Here is a 20,923-nt window from a genome sequence, read left to right on the forward strand (position 1 = left end):
TGTGTGTGTGTGTGTGTGTGTGTGTGTGTGTGTGTGTGAGACATTGTTCACCTTGTTATTAAGCCTTGTTAAGAGATGCTGCCCATTGAGCCTGATCATATTTCCCACTGCTTCACACACACATTTCCACACAGAGACCTTCAGCTTCTTATTGAGATGCTGGTTTTGCTTTTCCAAAGCCGCCCACTCATCCGCCCTTTATCCTGCCGCAGGGCAGCTGTACCAAGCCAGCCCTGCTGTGTAGACCAGAGAAGGTGTAAGGCACTCTCTCACACACACACACACACACACACACACACACACACACACTAACAATGACTGGGAACATAGCTGTGTACTACATCCAATCTTGGGCCGCTGGGGGAGAAGAGATTACGTGGTCATAACACAGAGCTGTTGTAGTCTGTGTGTGTGTGTGTGTGTGTGTGTGGCGAGATATGCTCTATATAGCGGTTTTTCAATATGACTGAGTAAAGTTTGTTAACTTCATGCCCAAATCAAACTGAACGAGAGACGTTTTGCTAGTGTCTGTAAAAACATGATTTGTTGAGGGCCTTCTCCAATATTTGCAAGTTGAAACTGCTGATGCGTGATTAGTTGCAATTTTGATCATCTCGAGGTTGCAGCGATACATCGATCTGGATCATTATATTGATTCAGTGATCATTCGATGCATAGTGACAATAACAATACATATGATTATCTTTAAGATGCATCTTTATTTGGAAATACCCAATTTCCTATTAGAAAATAGTTGTAAAAATAATCATGTACACGTGCTTGCATATGCATTTTAATGTTTGCTTGCATGTTTTCACTTTAAGTGTAATAACTTAACCTGTAATGGAATTTGTAAATACACATACAATAAGTAAGTAAAGAAATATTATAAAAGGCTGGGAGAAAGAAAAAAACAACAATTTAAGAAAGTTGAATCTTAGAGGGTGATGCTTTTTTCAGATTTTTGCAGATAAACTAGAGATTTTAACATAAAACATCTAGCTTTACTTTATTTTGTATTAAATATATCTTGCATGCAAAAGCACAAGTTTACTGGTTCTTTGTGTTGCTGAAAAGTTTTTTGCTTTGTCTTCGTGTAAAGCCAAACATAAGAGACTCCTGCTCAACTTCCCCAAAAACTTCTTCATCACCCTGTTTTAACATGTTTCTTAATTGTAATATGAATTAATTTTAATAAAATTAATATCTGAGTTAAATAATTTAGCTTCTTTGTAAAGCATTTGCTTACCTGTATGGATCCAGACATTTCCAGATGACCTGGGTTGGCTTGTTTGTCTTTATTTTTCTTTCTCTCTTATTGTGATGTTTCTGTCTTCAGGTTAAGCTAAGCTAAGAGCTGAGCTAAGAGTTAAGCTAAGCTAAGAGCTGAGCTAAGAGTTAAGCTATTACCAGACTTTTCAGAAATTGTGTCAGCTTTCAGTAAATCAGTAATTCTAATTGCAAAAACAACATAGCAGAATTCAAATATGAAACCAACACTTACAGGAAACTGTATTTGCATCCTGTTTTTGGCTTGAAACCATTGTCAACCAGCGCTTAGTCAACAGAACAGAATAGAATAGTCAACAGCCATTTACAGCTAAAAACAACACAAACACAGTTTTATTTGAAGCTGTTTCTCCACCACAAGGTTTACACCAGTGATATTGAATATATATACTGGTGTCACTCTGTAACAAGAGGAGTTTTTTTATTATTGTGTGTCCAATAAAGCCTGGCTGCAGAGCTGGAAGGACAAAAAAAGAAACCTCTTCTATTAACATGTGGCTTGTGTCCAGCTTGTGTCAAGACAAGATTTATTGGAGGAAAATTTAATATGCATCACATTCTCTGGGTATATTTATGGCCCAAAAGTTCCCAGCCAACACTTCCTCTTGCTTCCATTTTGACATTACAATTTTGACACTGTCCTCGCTGCCCCAGCATCGTCTGACTGACATTTACTCTGACATTGCAATGCAACCTGTCAGCACCTCGGGGGATGTTTCCCAGAGGTGATCTGATCTGTAATATACTTACAGGAGGTATTTATACCTCTCTTACAATCACTTAGAATGAATTTGTGGAGGAATGATTGTCACCTTCCAGTCATATCAGATTTATCACACATATCATTTGTTGATTGCATAGGAAAACACTGTTTCCCAGTGGTGATTACAAGTAGGACATAGCTGTTGTTTTTTCTATCCTCTGACATTGACATTGTGGGAACCTGGTCTCACAGGAATCCATGAAATAGCCACGGATATGCTTAACTCAAAATCCGTGGAATAGCCACGGAATCACTCAAATTTCCGTGAAACTGACACGGATTTCGCTACAATGCAAGTTAATGACAGTCATATTCCGTGGCTATTCCATGGATATTTTTTTTCTATTGGTTTGTTCCAAGTCACGTGATTTTCAAGGTTCCGGCGGTCAGAACAAAAAACATGGCGGACAGTTCTCTCATTTTTAGTGAAAAAATCAATATTTTGACTTAGTTTCTGCATAAAAATGGATTTTGATCACATTTCTAGCGAGAAATATATGTTTTATTTTCTAAATATTCACTCAGTGAATGTACATAATCACTTTGTGGTGAAGATCTCGCCAGAAAAATATGACTGTCATTAACTTGCATCGTAGCGAAATCCGTGTCAGTTTCACGGAAATTTGAGCGATTCCGTGGCTATTCCACAGATTTTGAGTTAAGCGAAATCCGTGGCTATTTCACGGATTTCTGTGAGACCATGTTGCATTGTGGATATATGTAGACAGTGGCTATCTAAATCAATAGAATCACAACAATCAGTTAAATTCACAGCAATTCAAACCAGCTCTGCTTAAAGAAAGCAATGTCAGCTTCTCTTCATGATTTTTATTTGATCGAGGATAAATAATGTTACTGGGTTTTTGTTGCCCTAACCAGTAATACACCTTTAAACATCGGGAATGAGATGTTTTTACAACCCTCATATGGCATGAAAAAAGAAAAGAGACAAATACTCACATTTTTTACTCTCTCTCTCTTCTCTGATAATATTGTTGCCTGTTTTTGGCACAGCCTTTGAGTCAGCTGTGTCCAAATTCTTCATGCTTAAATTCAATAACCAACTTGAACAGTGCAGTCAGTAGAATGCAGATCTCTGCCAGGTGTTGAGAGCATTTTAAAATACGTTTTTCCTTGTTTTCTTGCAGACAAAATGGACAAAGAATGAATTTAGTATTCTGCATTGTGTTGTAGTTAGTTCAGCATCCTTTTGATCAATTTATTGCAATTTAATTACAGAAAAATAGTTTATTTTAGGTTTATACCAGTGTAGTAGCAGTGTACTGGCAGTCATCCACAGTTCCTGGTGAAGGTGATGAAATTCACTGAGCTGTGTGAAAGTCTGTATTATATTTTTTAATCCAGACATGATGTTGTTCAGTTTTCCGATCTTGGACTTCAGCAACAGTTACAAAGCAGCAACAGTGTTTTTTTTTCAGCCATGATCGATGACAGAAAGTCTTCATTGTGTGAGTAAACAAAGACATTATCCTGTGGTCTTTATTGATGAATGTCAAACATGTACACTGAAAAAAAAATCTGTTAAATTTACGGTAAAATACTGGCAGCTGTGGTTGCCAGAACTTCACTGTAAAAAATACAGTAAGTGGGTTTTCTACTGTAAATGTGTATGTGAATACCAGCAAAAAAAAACTGTAATTTAGACTGAGTAGTCCCTTTATTTTTAGAGTAATTGTGTCCTTGTGACAATATGGTATTTCTACATTAATTTTAAATGACATTTTTTAATATTTTTACTGTAAAACTGTGTTTTCAAAGGTTTTGTACTATTCCTTGATTTACGGTTATTAAAAGTGTCTGCTACGGTGATATGCAATTTTCTTATTTTACGCCCTATTTCTCATGCAATCTGACAGTGTTTTGCTGTAATTTCTACACATATTTTTACAGTGTAGGAAGCCAAAATAGAAAGCAAGAGCTTCCGCGATGCTCAACCATGCATGCACCCTGCACGAGCCAAAATATGGCGTGCAGACTGTGTTTTAAGCTTAGCTGATTGCCAGATATGTCTTTGCTATGTAATGGAAGCAGTGGTTGATAACTTGCGGTCCCTGTCTGCTGAAGGAGTGAGGACTTAATGTTGATCACTAAAACAGGTTTGTCAAAGACTGTGATTCACCGCAACCATAAGAGTTCGTTGAGCATACATGTGCAAAGATTTATATCAGGCTGAATGGTTCAGTAGTTTAAAGGATTAGCGGCGGATACAGACTGACAGATGGGCAAATACACACATGGACACATGCAATCAATCATTTGATTCCCTCCCTAATTAACACTCTTATACCCACTACTTTTTTTGGAATTGATGCTGTAAAAGAATAATTTGGCACTTTGGGAAATACATAAAGTTTTGAAATGATGGGAAACAGCTGGCCTGACTTGTTAGACTGGAAAAAAAATGTGTTGGGTGCCCTGATTTCCCGTAGCTTTGTTTACACCGTAGAGTAACCAGGCAACCGGGTGACTCCAGGATATCACTGTGCCCTCCAGCACATTACAGCCCCCTGTAACAGTATAGTTTGTTGGTTCACACAATTTTAAAGCTTAAAGAAAACGTATTCATGTGTTAGAGTTGCTGATATGTGCTTTTTATTACCATTAGACAGTCAGACTTTATGCTAAGCTAAGCTAATCAGAGTAGTATTAATCCTCTATTACTCAAACTTCATGTAATAATCATCTGTGCAATAATTCAGACACTGCTGCTACCTTTGAGGGTGCAATAATTCATGTACATATTGGACACCTTTATTTTTATTTTTATACAAGTTTTTATATATATTTATATAGCTATATTTATTGTGACAGTCCACAGTATGTATTTATTAACAGGTCACCAGTTCACCAGTTCTGTGTTATGTGTACTGCGGAAGCCAAGCAACGATATTTCGTTGCCAGATTCACTGTTGTGTTTTTTGTGCAATGACAATAAAGAAAGTCTAAGTCTAATAATTAATCATATCCACCAAAGTTTTAAAATATTCCTTCAATAATCTCCATGTTTTTCGCATCTCTACATGTTGGTTGACAGTTCTTCAGGAAAAAAAAAACTATAACTTAAAAAAAACAACTAGATAAATGTATCACATTATTCCTCCAAATCTTGCACTTATATTGTATGTGGTACCAGGAGGATTGATAAAACGGTTCATATCTTATAACACATAACTGGCTCACTTAGCATCACGACTGCCTGGACTGATCAGCAATGCCACACTTTAACCTCAGCTGTATTAGTGAGATTGATTGTCACGGTAATGATTTGTGTCCAGCGAGATCAACAATAAATGACAAACATTGCTGGAAGCGTAAGACCTGCTCTGAGGTTCTCGGTCAAACACACACAGGACTACCCTTTCTCTCTCACACACATAAACACACACACATAGCCAAAGACTACAAGCCAGAGGCCAGCACTTGTCCAATCAATAGACAAATTAACAAGACAAATTAAATTTGTGTAATTACAACACCCTTGCAGAATGGAAAAAGTTGCCAGTAGGGGGTCAGATAAGGATTGGCGTGTGTGTGTGTGTGTGTGTGTGTGTGTGTGTGTGTGTGTGTGATCACTTCTTAACTCTTCTCTTGAACCAAAGGGAAAATATACTCAACACTTTATAGAGTTGGATCTAAATGGAAGAAAACAGATATAGCAAGCAACAGCAGAGCAACACACTGATTCACTTTGGCATTACGTTCAATTTCCAGAGCTGTTTTGTAGCAGTACCCCCCAGCTTAGCACTGCAACAGCTCTCAAATAGGAACTGCTGCTGGATGCAGAGATCCAATATGCGTCGGCTGCGGGGCTGGATAGCTAGCTGACAGATCGTTTATACAAGAAGCGCTCCGCTCTGCACTCGCTGCATCGCCTGCTGATTCGTACATGGGCTGACTTCTCTGGGCATTAGTGTATATGTGACTGCCAATGTGTGTGTGTGTGGGTGATGGGTGGGCGTATGTGTGTGGCAATGTGATTTGTAATGCTGTTTATGCAGTCCATATGCTCTCTGTTTGACTCCTGTGTATCCTCAGGCCGTCAGAAGAGGAGGACATTTTTCATATTTAAGAGCCCCCAACTCTGTGGGAGTTCAAGCTCTCCTTACACAAAACGCATACTCTCTCTCTCTCTCTCTCTCTCTCTCTCTACCCCCCTTGTCTGTCTCAGAGTAGGAGGTAATGAATTACGTATGAGTAGCAGAAAAGAAGCCTGGTCGTATGGATGTGCCCTTTAAGAGCATAGTCTTGTCCTAACCCTTGTACACCCAGAGCCTTTAAAAGGCGTGCCGACCCCTATGAAGATGTTCCCGTTTGGCCTGCCAGCCCACTGCACTCCCAGCTAGACTTTTCAGCGAGCTAGCCTTTCTTTACTTTAATATGTTTCTGTTTGTATGTCTCTATACAGCTCTTTCACTCAGTTCAGTTCCATTTAACTTTACCAAAGCAGCAAAATACAAGTTCAACAGTCACTAGCCATTGGTACAATGCGTGTTTTCATGTGGCTGTAAGGCTGTATTTACTATTGGACACATCTCTCAGATATAAAATAGTTGTGGAAATGTATCCATCCATTCCAGTCATTTCTTTACAGGTGCAGGGTTCCTGCTCTGGTTTAGGGATCAATCAACCTGCCCAGTCAAAGAAAAGTCCGTTTTTACTTGCCCCTATGTATTTGTTTTGTTTATGGTTATCAAATAACAACATTGCAACCATGTAAGCAGACTTAAAGTGCTTTAAAAAAAAAAGTCTTATGCACCTTGCTCTGAAACTTGCACCAAACTGTGCAGTACATAGTTAAAGTTTTTCCCAAAATCTCTAACGTTACCCAACTAAACTCCTGTTTCTGGGATAATGAATTGTATTCTTGCTAAACTTTGTCTTAACCCCTAGACATTTTCAATTGGTAGTGTTCTTGTGCAGAGATAAGAAAGAAGCTCAGGGCATCCGTAGAAAATTGAGTTCTATGGCACAGAATCTTGTAAGCTAAATCAAGCTTTGTTTACTAATTAATAGGATAAATTCCTTGTTCACTCTGGTTTAAGTCTCTTCAGGGCTCTCTCTTGCAGGATCCTTTAAACAATTGTTCAGACATGTACTAATAGCACCACTGTATGTCTCCCATTCATTTATCTCGGTTGAAGGGGTTAACACTATGAGTAACTCATAGTTATTTGATTATAACAGGCCTGATCTTTTTAAATTTTAGATCTTATTTTATTGAAAAACCACACTTACTCTCCATCTCTCTCTCTCTCTTTCTCCCTATTTCTCTCTCATTCTGTATCATCTGTTGATTGTGTTCTACATAACTTTATCTATCCAAGGGCCCCAACTCTTTTAATAAGTTATAATATATATATAATATATATGCATGTAAGGGCACAGGTTTTTGCCCTGTCATTATACACCATTTAGGCACAGCACCTTTTTTACTTTTGATTTCCAGAAAAAAAAAAAAATCTATCTGCGTCATGATATAAATAATAATAAAGTTTTGCTATCCTTGTAATAGCTTGTGGGAAACACAGGGAAGAAGGCACTCTGTAAAAATCTCTGCTCGTTTCATTGCAGGTTTTCTGAGGCATCACTGATGAATAATTCAGGTTCATAACAGTCTTTGTCGGAAACAAAAACCATTTAAACTTACACAGATTAAATTGCCGCAAGCCTGTTTAGCTCATTAACAAAAATAATACAACAATGAATAAATCAAAGAAAACACTTGATTTTGTACTCTTTTGATGAGATAAGAGAACTGCAGCATATCCTCAACTGGGATTCTTTCTTTCTCTGCTTCCTCCATCTGCTTTCTATTTGTCCTTTCTTTGATCCATCATCATGTTCTTCTCTACTCATCACCTTCTGTTCCTCCCTTTTGTCTTGTCTGCATTGTTCATTTCTCATTTATTTACCTTACAGTCCATCATCCCACCTGTCATCTGCCATCTCGTAACTTGGCCTTCATCCCAGCTTTGTGCTCAATCACACTTGCTCCTAATCTTTCCTCTGCAACTCTCCACTCTTTCCACTTTCCTCTCTCCTCCACTTGCTCTTTTTTCTTCCTGCCTTTTGACTCCTACAGTTCTGTGTCGCTCCCCCTACTTCTTTCTCCCTCTCTCATCGCAGCTTCACTTCTCCCCTCCTCTCCTTTGAGACCTCTGAAGTCTGTCTTCATCTCTTGGGAAAATGTCACGTCAATCTTGACAAGATGGCTCCTTAGCTGTGGCAGACGATCGGTTGGTCAACCTACCCTTTAACTTGTTCTGGGTGTAAGTGTGTATGCATGTGCACTTTTTTTGCACACCTAGCTTAGACGTGCACATGCATATACACACATTTGTGTCTATGCACATCTCTAAAAAGGTCTTTTTTGTCGGATTTATGTGTCCTTTGTGGCTCTGAGTGTACTGCCAGCTTCGACATATCTGGCTACACCAGTAACCCTGTAAAGAGAGGGCTGGGAGTGATAACGTCAGAATACGTTGGGGTTCAAGAAAGAGGGAAAATCCCTGGGGGTGGGGAGTGAGTAGCTTGAAGAATGGCAATTGAAAGACTGGGATGTGAGAGATAAAGAAGGAACAAAGGTGAGGGGTCCTAGACAGGACAGTAAATGAGAGAAAGGAATGTAGGAGGTTACAGAGATGTGAGGGGAATGAGGTAAAGCCTAAACACGACAAAGTATAACTTAAACAAAGGAGGAAGGCTAGGGATTGAACTGATATATTGAATCTACTCTATTCGTTTTGGTCAATTGTCTGGCCCCAGCCAATATATTAAAATTAATTGGATCATTCCTGAAGTGCAGCAGAAACTCATCTTGCAGCTGGAGCCGGCGAAATCAACTTGCAGGTAATTGAAAGAAAAGTTGAGAGGGAAAGAGAGGCTAACAACAAACTTGCACTCACCGTGGCTTGAAAAATGACACTGCCAGGGTTTAGGCATTTTTTTTTTTTTTTTTTTTTTTTTTACACTTATGTGAGAGGGTGCATAATGAAGTATGGGGCACTCATCACAGAGCCACATCACAGCTTTGACAAGGCAATTAGAGAAGAGCAGCATCGCATGCACTCAACAACACCTAATTTCTTGTAGCTCAAGGTGAAGATCCATGGCATGAAATCATTTGAGAAGGTGTTGATAACATTACTGCAGACAGACCTGAAAAATTAATGCACCACACTTCATGTAATAGAAAACCTTGCTTTCGCAACGGCACTGTCAAAAGCAAAATGTCAGTCGAAAGCATTTGTGAATTATTTGAAAGCAACACAATGTAAAAATGTCAGTTACAGTGCAAAAGTTAATGACAGAGTGAAGCAAGGCAGGAGGTAAAAGAGAGAGACAGCAGATGAAAGCGGGCTGATAGACAGACTGACAGTGCAAGAGATGCAGCAAGAAGGATGACGAAAGCTCAGCTGAAGTCAGACACACAGAGGAGTGAAGAGCAGTAAGAAGGGAATTTGATTCTTGTCATCTTCTTCTGACTCCCAACTTCTACTGACTCAAGCATGAAGACAAATGTCATAGTGTAGAAGTTAGCGAAATTTCACGCTGGAGTTTTGTCTCAGTGTTAATTATAATTCCAGCACATACTGTTAGAGCTTCACTCTGCCAGACTAGGAATTAACCAGGAAAGTGCCAAATGGGAAACTCTCAAAATGAAACATAAGTACAAATGCTTTAGTGGAAACTAAATCCCTAATTCACACAGCGGGTGTGTGGGAGTGTAGCTTCAGGGCGGCAGCAGGGAAAATTAGGAACAATGAGCTATTGGACATGAACTGTGACGGCCTATTATTATTTTTAATTGAATACAGCCAACAGAGACATACCGCTGTCTTGACATAAGCCATAATTTTCACAACAACATCATTACAACATGTTTTTTTGTGAAGTTACTGAAGTCACAGTTGTATTTCTCTGCATTTTTTCAATTAATTGTAAACACATCACTGTCTTGACTCAGATTTTGCCACAAGTTAGCTTTTTTGTCTTTACTGCCAGAGGAAATACAGAATGTGGACTAAAGAAAAGCTGGAGACGTCTGTAATCAGCTGCATGACAGTTAGGAAAGTACACAAAGCTTATTGTGACTCAACTTTATGTTTATGTTGTAAGGCAATTATGACGGGATTAGGGTTAGGTGAGATAGTATACAGAGTAGTGATGTCCAAATGAAGCTTTATGAACCATTCTCTTTTTTTCTGAGCCCACTAGATGGCGCTCTCTGTTCAACAAAGGGTTGAAAGTACAATCAGAAGCCATTCATCAACCAGGTCTCACAGAAATCCGTGAAATAGCCACGGATTTCGCTTAACTCAAAATCTGTGGAATAGCCACGGATTCGCTCAAAGTTCCGTGAAACTGACGCGGATTTCGCTACAATGCAAGTTAATGACAGTCATATCCCGTGGCTATTCCAACATACAAAGTGGTTATGTACATTCACTGAGTGAATATTTAGAAAATAAAACATATTTTTCTCGCTACAAATGTGATCAAAATCCATTTTTATGCAGAAACTAAGTCAAAATATTGATTTTTCACTAAAAATGAGAGAACTGTCCACCATGTTTTTTGTTCTGACCGCTGGGACCTTGAAAGTCACGTGACTTGGAACAAACCAATAGGAAAAAATATCCATGGAATAGTTACGGGATATGACTGTCATTAACTTGTATTGTAGCGAAATCCGTGTCAGTTTCATGGAAATTTGAGTGATTCCGTGGCTATTCCTCGGATTTTGAGTTAAGCGAAATCCGTGGCTATTTCACGGATTTCTGTGAGACCAGGTTGCATTCATTCACCCCTTTTCTATAAACCAAGAGCATCATCTAGTGGGGTCAACAAAAAACAAATAATGGTCCATGAAGCTTCATTTGGACATCACTAATAGAGACACACAAAGTTTGTGAAGGGAGAAGGTAGGGATGGATGCATGGGCCCAGGATACTGCTGTTTACGTGCCAAAAACTTCAATGGTGTAACTTGCTTATGTAACAACATTAAGTATGCAACCATGACACGTACGTAGCAGAGTAACTTTAACGCATCTCGTCCTTATTTGACCCAAACCATCATCTTTTCCTTGAAATAACCAATTACTTTTGTTACTGTAATATAACCAAGTACATCTGTATTTCAAGGTTAACAAGCTGTTTTAAACTCCAGCTGTTCAACATCATTAAATACACCGTTGCCCATAAAGTTGGAATAAAATATATATTTTTTTACCTCTTTCCATGAAATGATTGTGACAATGTGATTTATTATTGACAGATGAAGTGCATATATCATCAAAACTTTATTAATCAATCTCTTCCAAACATATCACGATGAAAATGAAACCACAATTAATAGAGTGTTGTGTCTGAAAACAAAATTATTTCAACTTTATGGTCAACAGTGTAGAATGGCCATGTGGCAATCACTTAAAGAGAACAGTCATATATGTTGTTTTGGGAGTCATTGATGAACAATACGATCAATTAGGTATGAGGATGTTTCGGTTAAAATGATGGACTGCATTAGTCAGTGCAGCTTTTGACTGTAGCAGATGGGCAGTAACTGGAAGAAAAATGTAATCAATATAAGTTTTATCTCTTTTACTTCATGATGATAGACCCAGGAGAATATTTGAACACTGTGTAAACCATGGAGGACTAGAAATAGAGATGTGAGTCTCAGTTCTGGCCTCTAAATACATCTACTGTAGCATGAAGTAGAAGGTCTCTGCAGCCACCACAGTGGACTGTATAAGCAGAGACCGAAGCTGCTTAGTGTCCAGTGTTTTGCATCTGAACGAGCTTTTGAAGTTCAGCATGCATGATGATGAATTGCCACCGCTGGTTGGTAGACATGCTTTCCCATAATTCCTTACATATTGTGCCCAGCACACAAGCAGTCTTAACCACTTCATTAACTTTTAATTTCCCATTTGAGTAAGTCAGAAAATAGAATGTAATAACTTTTGTCTGATGTTTGTTGACTGCCATGAGATGTGAAGGAAAAATGACATCATGACAAGCTCTGTGCAATAATCCTCATTAAAGCTAATATACAGAGATAATATCTGCAAAGTTATATACCACACTGTCTGTGTCGCTCTATAATAAATGAGAGATTTTTTGCTGCTTCTCTGGCATATATCAGTCACTTATAATGGTTTCAATGTTGGTTGAGAGACATGAATACCAGCACCAAATATTGGTCGTCAACAGCATCAAACCAAAACTATTGATAGCGTTTCTCACAAGTCAATCTTTCTTAAATCAGATGATTTCAAAGCAATCTCAGCCTCACCAATCCCCTCTCTCTCTCTTTTTCTCTCTTTCCATCTAGAGCTAATAGATGGGACCCCCACCTTGAAAATCAACCATGGCTCTGGCACACTGGTGCTACAGTTGCCAGGCAACGTGAACGTGGCAGACAGACGGTGGCATCGGCTGGATGTCCGCAGCAACAGCAAGGTTGGACACTTTACCTATTTAACAGCAACTACCACTTATTTAGCTCTTTACCAATAAGATGATGTTGTTTTCTGTCCATTTCATACTCTTAAATTCCTCACAGAAATTAAAAAAAAAAATCCTTTCATTTAAAGCTTTAAAATAGAGGTAAGATGGCTAGAATTTTAAATATGAACTTGCACTTAAAACTTAATTTATCCTTTTTACAACTATATTAGCTAGCAGATGCCAATTATCCAAAGAAAGAAATTAAGTGGTGCAACTCCTAATCTAATGTTAAGTAAATACTTTTTTTTTTCCTTTGAAATTGCACATAGGCACAAACATACACTGTAAAAAAGGTTTGTAGAAATAACAGTAAAACACTGTCAAATACATCAGAAATAGGGCATAAAATGAAAAATTGTATATCACTGTATTAGACGCTTTTAATTACCGTAAATCAAAGAATAGCACAAAACTTTAACTTTTTTTCTGTCATAAACTGGAAGAAACACACAGGTTTTAGGTAAAATATAACATTTTCATGCAAAATGTGTGGAGAAATACCATAATGTATGAATTAATGACACAATTATCCTAAAAAATAACAAGATTATTCAGACTAAATCACAGTTTTTGCTGATATTTACATTTAAATTTAGAATAGAAAATCCACTCACTGTAATTTTTACGGTGAAGTTCTGGCAACCACAGCTGCCGGTATTTTTCCGTAAATTAAACAGATTATTTTTTACAGTGTATCTAGTGCTGAACATGTTTGTGAATGAGGCAATTAAAGTTATTAATTGTACTTATTTATTCATTATCTTTTAACGGCTTATCTGAACTCGGGTTGTGGGGGGCTGGAGCCGATCCCAGCAAATACTGGGCGAGAGGACAGGTTGCCAGACTATCACAGGGCAGACACACAGACAAACATTCACACTCTCATTCACACCTACGGTCAATTTAGAGTCACCAATTAAACCTAAGCTGCATGTGTTTGGACTGTGGGAGGAAGCCGGAGAGAACCCACGCCGACACGGGGAGAACATGCAAACTCCACACAGAAGAGCCGCAGGCGGGAGTCGAACCGGCGACCCTCTGGCTGTGAGGCAAGAGTGCTAACCCCAAACAACAATTTGTTTGTGATGCTGTGTTAGCTCACTGAACATCCACCCACACCTTTGACCTCAGTTTGACATGCCCTCATGCTGCAGGTAGTGAAGTGAGAACCTGGGTCTGGCAGCTACATTTATAATGGGAAATAATAACTTGCTGCACACAATTTAAATGCTTCTTGTATACAGTCTACATGCATTAAAATGCATTGTTAAAACCAAGAATCCAGTCGGGATGTGACTGGAGCCCCAATAAAGACATCTCCACTTTGGTGAACTTTTGGTCAAACTGATATATTGTTTCTGTAACTTTAACAGGTTATTTGGTATTCTAGACAATGTGAGAATAAAATGTCAATGGTCAATGTCAGATGCAACAATTCCTCTTGATTTTCAATTCTGAGTCAAACAAAAATGCCTTGTTTGGTTACTATTACAGTTTCCCAAATAATTTTACATCATGACTCCAATTATCACCCATTTGGCCCCATGCTAATCTATGTGATATGATTGTTGGGGCGGATGTTAGTTGGTGATTTAGTATTGCAGAAGTGCCAGCACTGTAAAGTACAAAGGGAGATAATGGCGGTGAGAGCGAGACGAATTATTGCAATGGCCTTCCTTTGACATTCCCTACTTAGGATCATTCCAAGTGAATTAAATTAGAGTGAAATTAGCCTAATCTTCATTTGACTGAGGAGCGCCTGGAGCTCTTCACCTCCAAGGACTCACACATAACTCCTGCCTTATAGTTCTTGCACCTCTAAGATATCAGGAAGACAGTCAGTGATCCTATTTTTAGAGTCTTTGATGTAACTCAGCCTGGAAGCTTCAAGCCTTACAGTCTCACTCTGAGCTTAAGACACTTTAAAGCAGCTGGACTGGCTGAACCCTGTTCTGGGAAACTCATCCCGATGTAGATGAGGACCACTTCTGTAAAAGCACAGGAATGAGTCAGCACAAGATAAAAAGCCTTTTCATATTCAGCACCACCAAAAGCCTCCAAAACTGAACTTTTTTTTTCATTTCATTGTTTCATTTAACTACTACAACATTTTGAAAAATGCTAAAAGTGGGAAAGGGCGGAAAGGGGCTATGGAGGGAGGGGAGTGGGTGGCTTTTAAGTGTTTTCAGTTCAGGTGTTTTATATAGATATGTCCCAACCAGTTGACCTTTATGTTAGCATTGTCCTTGCAAGGTTCAGGACCTGTTTAAAACAATAGAAGGTGTGTTGAGCTATTTCAAACAATAGAATTATGATTGTCATACATTTCATTCATACATCATACATTTGGTAAGAAATGCGAAGAAATAAAGGATATTGGCAAATGTTAATATTAACAACAGTATTGATAAAAACAAGTTTGAAAGTGCAGTATCACTTTTTGGTTGCTCAAATGCTCCTAACGTTCCCCAAACCCCTCATAAAAAAAAAAAAAACAGACAATACCTGCACAACCTGAAGTGCAGACTTACGCCTGGATTCCACTGGATGCGTAACGGCTGCAGAGCCGTCGTCGGAGCCGTTACGCATCCATTATAATCAATGTGTGAGATTCCACCGACTGCAGATCCGCTGCGTAATGAGTCCGACAACGCAGGGCCATCCGACAGCCCTCGCAACACTTGCGCAGAGCTTCTATTTTTGTCGGACGACGGAGCACTACGCATAAATTCAGCACAGAGCAGATCGTTCGGGACAGGAAGTCTTGCACAGACACAAAATAAAACACCGGTATATTTTCAAAATATACCTCGTTAGCACTCGTTAAGACGGAGTCGCTGGATTTGTCTCCAGTCATTAACGAGGAGATGTTGATTATCTTCCAGTTATATCAATTGATTAGGCGTGAATTCGCGAGATCTCGTGCGTCCTCGGGACTCTGCTGTCCGCAACAGCTCCGACACAGACGGATCCGGTGGGTGTTGACGGACTGCGTAGATACGCAGCCGTTGCGGACAGACCCCTGTCGGAGTCGTTACGCATCCAGTGGAATCCAGGCGTTACTGGGGATTCACACCGGGCGCGTTATGGCCACGGAACGGCAGCGTAGCGAGCGAGATAATGAGAACACGCGATAATCCTGAAGATATGGGGGACCGCAAGATCCCGTGATAAACTGTGTGTATAAAGTAAACAACTACAACAACCAACAGCTTACTTTGCTTCTCTGACGTGGAAGATCTGTTGATCTGACTGTACAACACCAGCACAACCTGAAAGTGTTGTAGTTTTTCTTTCTTTCTCTTCTGCACATTTTTGCATATAATTTGCACTCTGCACATTCCTCACTTAATTTGCACTAAGTTGTATATAGTATATTGTATATTGTATATTGTTAAATGTCTTTTTCTTAGATTGTTATTTTTTATCTTTATCTTAAATTTTGTGTGAAATTTGTGTGGTCGGCTGTAACAAAGAAATTTCCCCGCTGTGGGATTAATAAAGTCAATCTAATCTAGTCAATCTAATCTAATCCGACCATCTATCCCTATAAAAACAATGTGTTATGACATTACATTATGACAACAATGTAAATGATTGTATGATGTTCCACTTCAACAATCAGTCTCTTGTCGTCCGTGACGCCGATCCTTTGATTGATTGATTGCTGATTTGGTCTCGGTCATAACATAATGTTGATGTGAAGTAGTTTTAGGCTTGCGTATTGTGTTTTATTTTGAAAGGGTGTATTACGTTGATTCTGAGTCGGACTTCCTGTCTGGTGCGATCTGCTCTGTTGTGATTCACGAGGTTTAGCAGCGGCTTGTGGAGAAAACAGAAATGCTACCTGATGCTAGCGCAGCAGCTGGGACGTTGCTGAACCGTTCCGCAGTGCCCCCGGTGGAAACGCTCTTATTGATTAGAGTGGCAGCGATCAGCAACGGCGACCGCGGTACAGCCGTTCGCGGCCGTAACGCACCCGGTGGAAATCAGGCTTAACAATGCCATAAGAAACCGTGTCTTGCCACTGAAATGTGGATGACATTTGTGGCCTTTACCAAACTGTTTCAGTCATTGTGACATAATCGCACCAGTTTTGTTCATCTTTGTATTTGTTAAATCTGCATGCAAGTAAAAAGCAGCTTTAGGTTGAGCTTCACATTGACCCATGCATAAACACAGAGTACATTTGCTCAGCATTGAGAGAGAAGGCAGCCAAAGGAATGCATGAATAGACCCAGACTTTGGCGAACACAACAGCTTTATCCTGAATAACATGAATACAATAATTCATTGAGACCTTTGTCATTACAATTGGGATTATTCTGCATCACAACAGTATTATTCTAAATCACATGTACATCTTTTCATTTGTCAGCAGCAGCTTATCCAACCTGGTTGTGTGACCTGGTTGGATAAGCCTTCGTTGTGTGACCGTGTAAGATCAAAAGCAGCAAGGACAGAGCTGCTGTCTGTATGATTCAGCAGCCAAAAATGTTGCCATGAGCAGAGTTTTTCTCTCATAATACAAGAAAGTTTAGCCATATGAGATATTACCTAACCAAAGAGCAGAGCGATAAAACATTATTTTGTATTAATTTGAATGTGTGGTTTGGAATGATGTTAAAAAAAAATAACCATAGTATTCTTCAGATGCAGGTAAAATGTTAACATGGCAGCATGAGCTAATAAAGGAGTTTGTTCCAAAAAAAGGCATCGCCTCCATTTGTTTGGTTCAGTTTTGCAGCATCCGACCTCAAGCAAACCACTGTCCGCTGTAAAGTTAGTCCAACATCAGACTCTGTCTCTGGATCACTGTGGATGGACAGAAGCTGAAAACTAGCAAGCTCGCCCTCACTGACATCTCTGTGGTTCTTACTATGTTGGTAAGAAAGCTTTGGAAAAAACTCTCCGCACTGCAAAAAAAGAAAAGTTTCAAGGCAACAAACTTCGATAAAATTTTAGGTTGGACAATTAAACTAGATATTCTAAGTTTTGTTTTTGAGTTTGCTCAACTCTGAATTTCTCTGGCACGATTGTAACGCTGCTATGAATGTCAGCTAATGTTGTGACCACAATTTTGAGTTAGCATTGATACGCTAATGGCTACTCTTGTAACTGTAACAAGCAGTGCCGCTGGCATTCGTTAGCCGCTAGCATCAGTTAGCCGCTAGCTTTCGCTAATGACCAAATTTCACAACAAAGAAATAAGAGTTAGCAGAACTATTGTCCCTTGTTGTGAACCCCAACTTAAAGATATAAGTAACAACAACTCACCAACTTGTTTTTGAGCAGACAACTGGCTTCCTTTGTTGTGCTAACTTACATTATTGCCCTAAATGTCAGTAATTCATATTTCCAAGTTTTACCAAATGAAATCACTGTTTTAGGCCAAAAAATACAAGTTGGCTTTTTTGCAGTGTGTGGTCACACAATGGATACAACCCAAAGTGTTAAAACGAAGTATGGAAATGAGATTAGATAACTAGTTACCTCTGGACACATACAGAATCAAAATCAAGCATTTTTTACTGATTTGCCAAAGTTAGTTAGTTTCTGTGTTATTATTGTTATGAAAACCGAATTAAATTGTCTTTTGATTTTAAGAAATAGATTTTTTTTAATCCTTAATGGAGTCTTGTGTGCAAAGATTTTATTTTAGGCCATTTCGTCCAGGCGTACTGAACCAAAGTGTTGAAACAGTACAGTAAATATGGCATACAACAACACATTTTAGAAATAATTCCTATTGGTAGACATAAAGTCTTGTGTAAGAGTGGTTCAGAGACTTGTAAGGAACTAAATAGTAATAATTAGTTTATACAGTATGTGTATGTTTATGTGCCACGATTAACATAATTGATGCTACTTTTCAATCAGCTGGCACAGCGGTTATATATTAGCTGCTGTTCCCAACACATTTACCTCCTGTTGATGCTGGTTTTAAAATGAAATAAAAGTTTGATGTGACGAACACCCCTCTGTCATGTGACTGTTAAATCATTTTAGTATTAAAAATCCAAACAGGAAATAGTCCATGAACTCTTTTCAAATGAACTCTAAAAAGCTACTACAATTGTACCAACAGCCATCTCTTCACAAGCTGATGGAAACCTTCACATTCAGAGGTACTTTCAGAGTACTTAAGATGAAGCGAGATGGCAAACAGGTAAAGAAGGGGTGAAGGAGTACACTTGGGTTAAGTTTAAGGACCTGTTGAAATATCTCAAAGTCACCGAGGTTGTGATTATGTCTCGGCAAGATAAATGCAGGGCAACCAGCTCATGGAAGGGCGCTGTGGAGGAAAGCACAGCTCTTCCTCAAAATAAACTGATGACATGTGCAAGTCAAACAGGCAACCTGAATGTTCAGCAGCGGCTATTTTTATACTGTTTTCCTTTTTCTTCTCTACATCATGTGCTTTGTATCTGCTGTTTCTAACTACATGAAAACAAAGGACACATGGGGCTCAAATACAGCATTAAACACAACATAATCGTTCCTCAGTGTGACCCTCCCATCGTTATTTATCATCATAGTTATCATTCTTGGTGTGGGCCAAGGTTATAATAGTTTTGGTTTTTTCATTAGTTTTAGTTTTAATTTCGTTGTGAATTTTTGTTTTCAAATTCAGTTAGTTTTAATTAGTTTTAAGAGTGAGTTTTCTAGTTTTAGTTTAGTTTTTATTTTTTGAAAATGCTTAGTTTTAGTTTAGTTTTTATTAGTTTTAGTGTTAGTTTTAGTTTTTTGTAATGGGCTATGTGTTGGGTGCGAGATTCAAAGTGGTCATAATAAATTTTGCCTTTATTTCGTTTGGTTTATCCATCTCAGCCCCAATAAGGTTATTAACTGTTTTGTATTTTGGTTTGAGTGCAGACATCCCAGTCTCAGTAAACATATTCACCATGTGTTGCATGTTCAAATAGAAACACTGAATTATGAATGAAAAAAGTTGACAAAAACGAAAACTAAGGACATTTCCACTATAATTTTAGTTAGTTTTAGTTAGTTTTGTAACCACGCAATACAGTTTCAGTTAGTTATCGTTTTTTAAAAAACTCTAGTTTTTATTTTTTTTCAGTTAACGAAAATGTTTTTTCAATTCTAGTTTTCGTTTTCTCGTTAGTTTTCGTTAACTATAATAACCTTGGTGTGGACAGCCCTTTAAAGTCAATGCCCTTCACTTATTTATAACTTTATATACAACGTCAACTTCTGCTCTTGGGACACAAACTTTACTTTTTTAGGGTTGTATTCTGTCAACAGATATAAAGGAGCTTTTCACAGGTATTCAATTCAAAAGTTGTGATGATTTTGGTCCAAGTTTTTTTTTTTGTTAAGGTTACCATTGGACTGAATCCTAGTGTTAGCTGTAATGGTTTGTATGTGAAAGAGAGAGATGGATAATTAACCTTATGTCCACAAAGATCAGAGGACATTTGTTTGATTTATTTACTGTAACTTTATGTTATTTATAGAAGACACTTTAATGAGACTTACACAGTGGAAGGACCTGGCAGGAATAAAACTGTAAATTAACTGTATCAAAACAGGTTGTCATGGCGTCTGCTTCACCACCTTCTTCTTCATTTGTAAGTACACCAATGGCACCGTTTATAGAACATGCTGGTCTAGAATATTGTTTTTTTCCTGTTTATCATTCCTGTGTATTAACAGGAATCACAGCAGGCAGCTGCGGCACAATAATATGCACTAATGTATGAAATGTGAGTCAGAGACAAAGCTCCCACTATAGTGATAATGGTAGAAGAGCACTTGACAGCAGCAAGAGGTACACTCATTATAATAATGCAGAGAAATAGGGCCTTTATTAATGCATTTGGTTTCTCTGAAAGCATTAGCTGTACACAGCATGTTCCTGTTTGTGTGTTCATCCCAGGAAGTGCGTTTCACACTGGATCGCTGTTCAGGAGCCGCGGTGATGGAAATGGAGGGACTCGGCAGCTGGTTGACCACCGAGGACCACTCCTCCTGTGAAGAGACGGGCGTCACGCCCAACACTGACAGGTACGCATAAACACCCGAAACGCACATACACGCCTCTATTTTTGAATAACAGATTGACTTTATGTGTAGGAGTGTGTCAAGACTATTCAATAAGCTGCATGATTATTAGAATTTATCTGGCAAAAAAATCACAAAATGCTACAAAAGACCTAGGTAGGAGAAACTTTTGAGAGTTATTAGAAAAACAAAAAATTGCCATAGGACGAACACATACAGAGAGTGGTTACTAAAATAGGACACATTATGTCTGCAATTAAGAGTTGCACAATATCTGAAACAGCAAATAACAACCAAGCAAATCATG

The 20,923-nt window shown here is 38.6% G+C and overlaps 1 protein-coding gene across 1 annotated transcript in view; it reads left to right on the forward strand.

Annotated features, from left to right (window-relative positions):
* The window catches only part of si:ch211-186j3.6 (neural-cadherin), a 393,221-nt gene that overhangs the window by 286,133 nt on the left and 86,165 nt on the right, over window positions 1-20,923 (forward strand). Inside the window, exons 28-29 of the mRNA XM_059351714.1 lie at window positions 12,416-12,543; window positions 20,492-20,619. Of these exons, the coding sequence (XP_059207697.1) occupies window positions 12,416-12,543; window positions 20,492-20,619 (256 nt within the window). The remainder of the gene's footprint in view (window positions 1-12,415; window positions 12,544-20,491; window positions 20,620-20,923) is intronic.

This window comes from Centropristis striata, chromosome 2 (genome assembly GCF_030273125.1).
Source record: "Centropristis striata isolate RG_2023a ecotype Rhode Island chromosome 2, C.striata_1.0, whole genome shotgun sequence".
NCBI lineage: Eukaryota > Metazoa > Chordata > Actinopteri > Perciformes > Serranidae > Centropristis > Centropristis striata.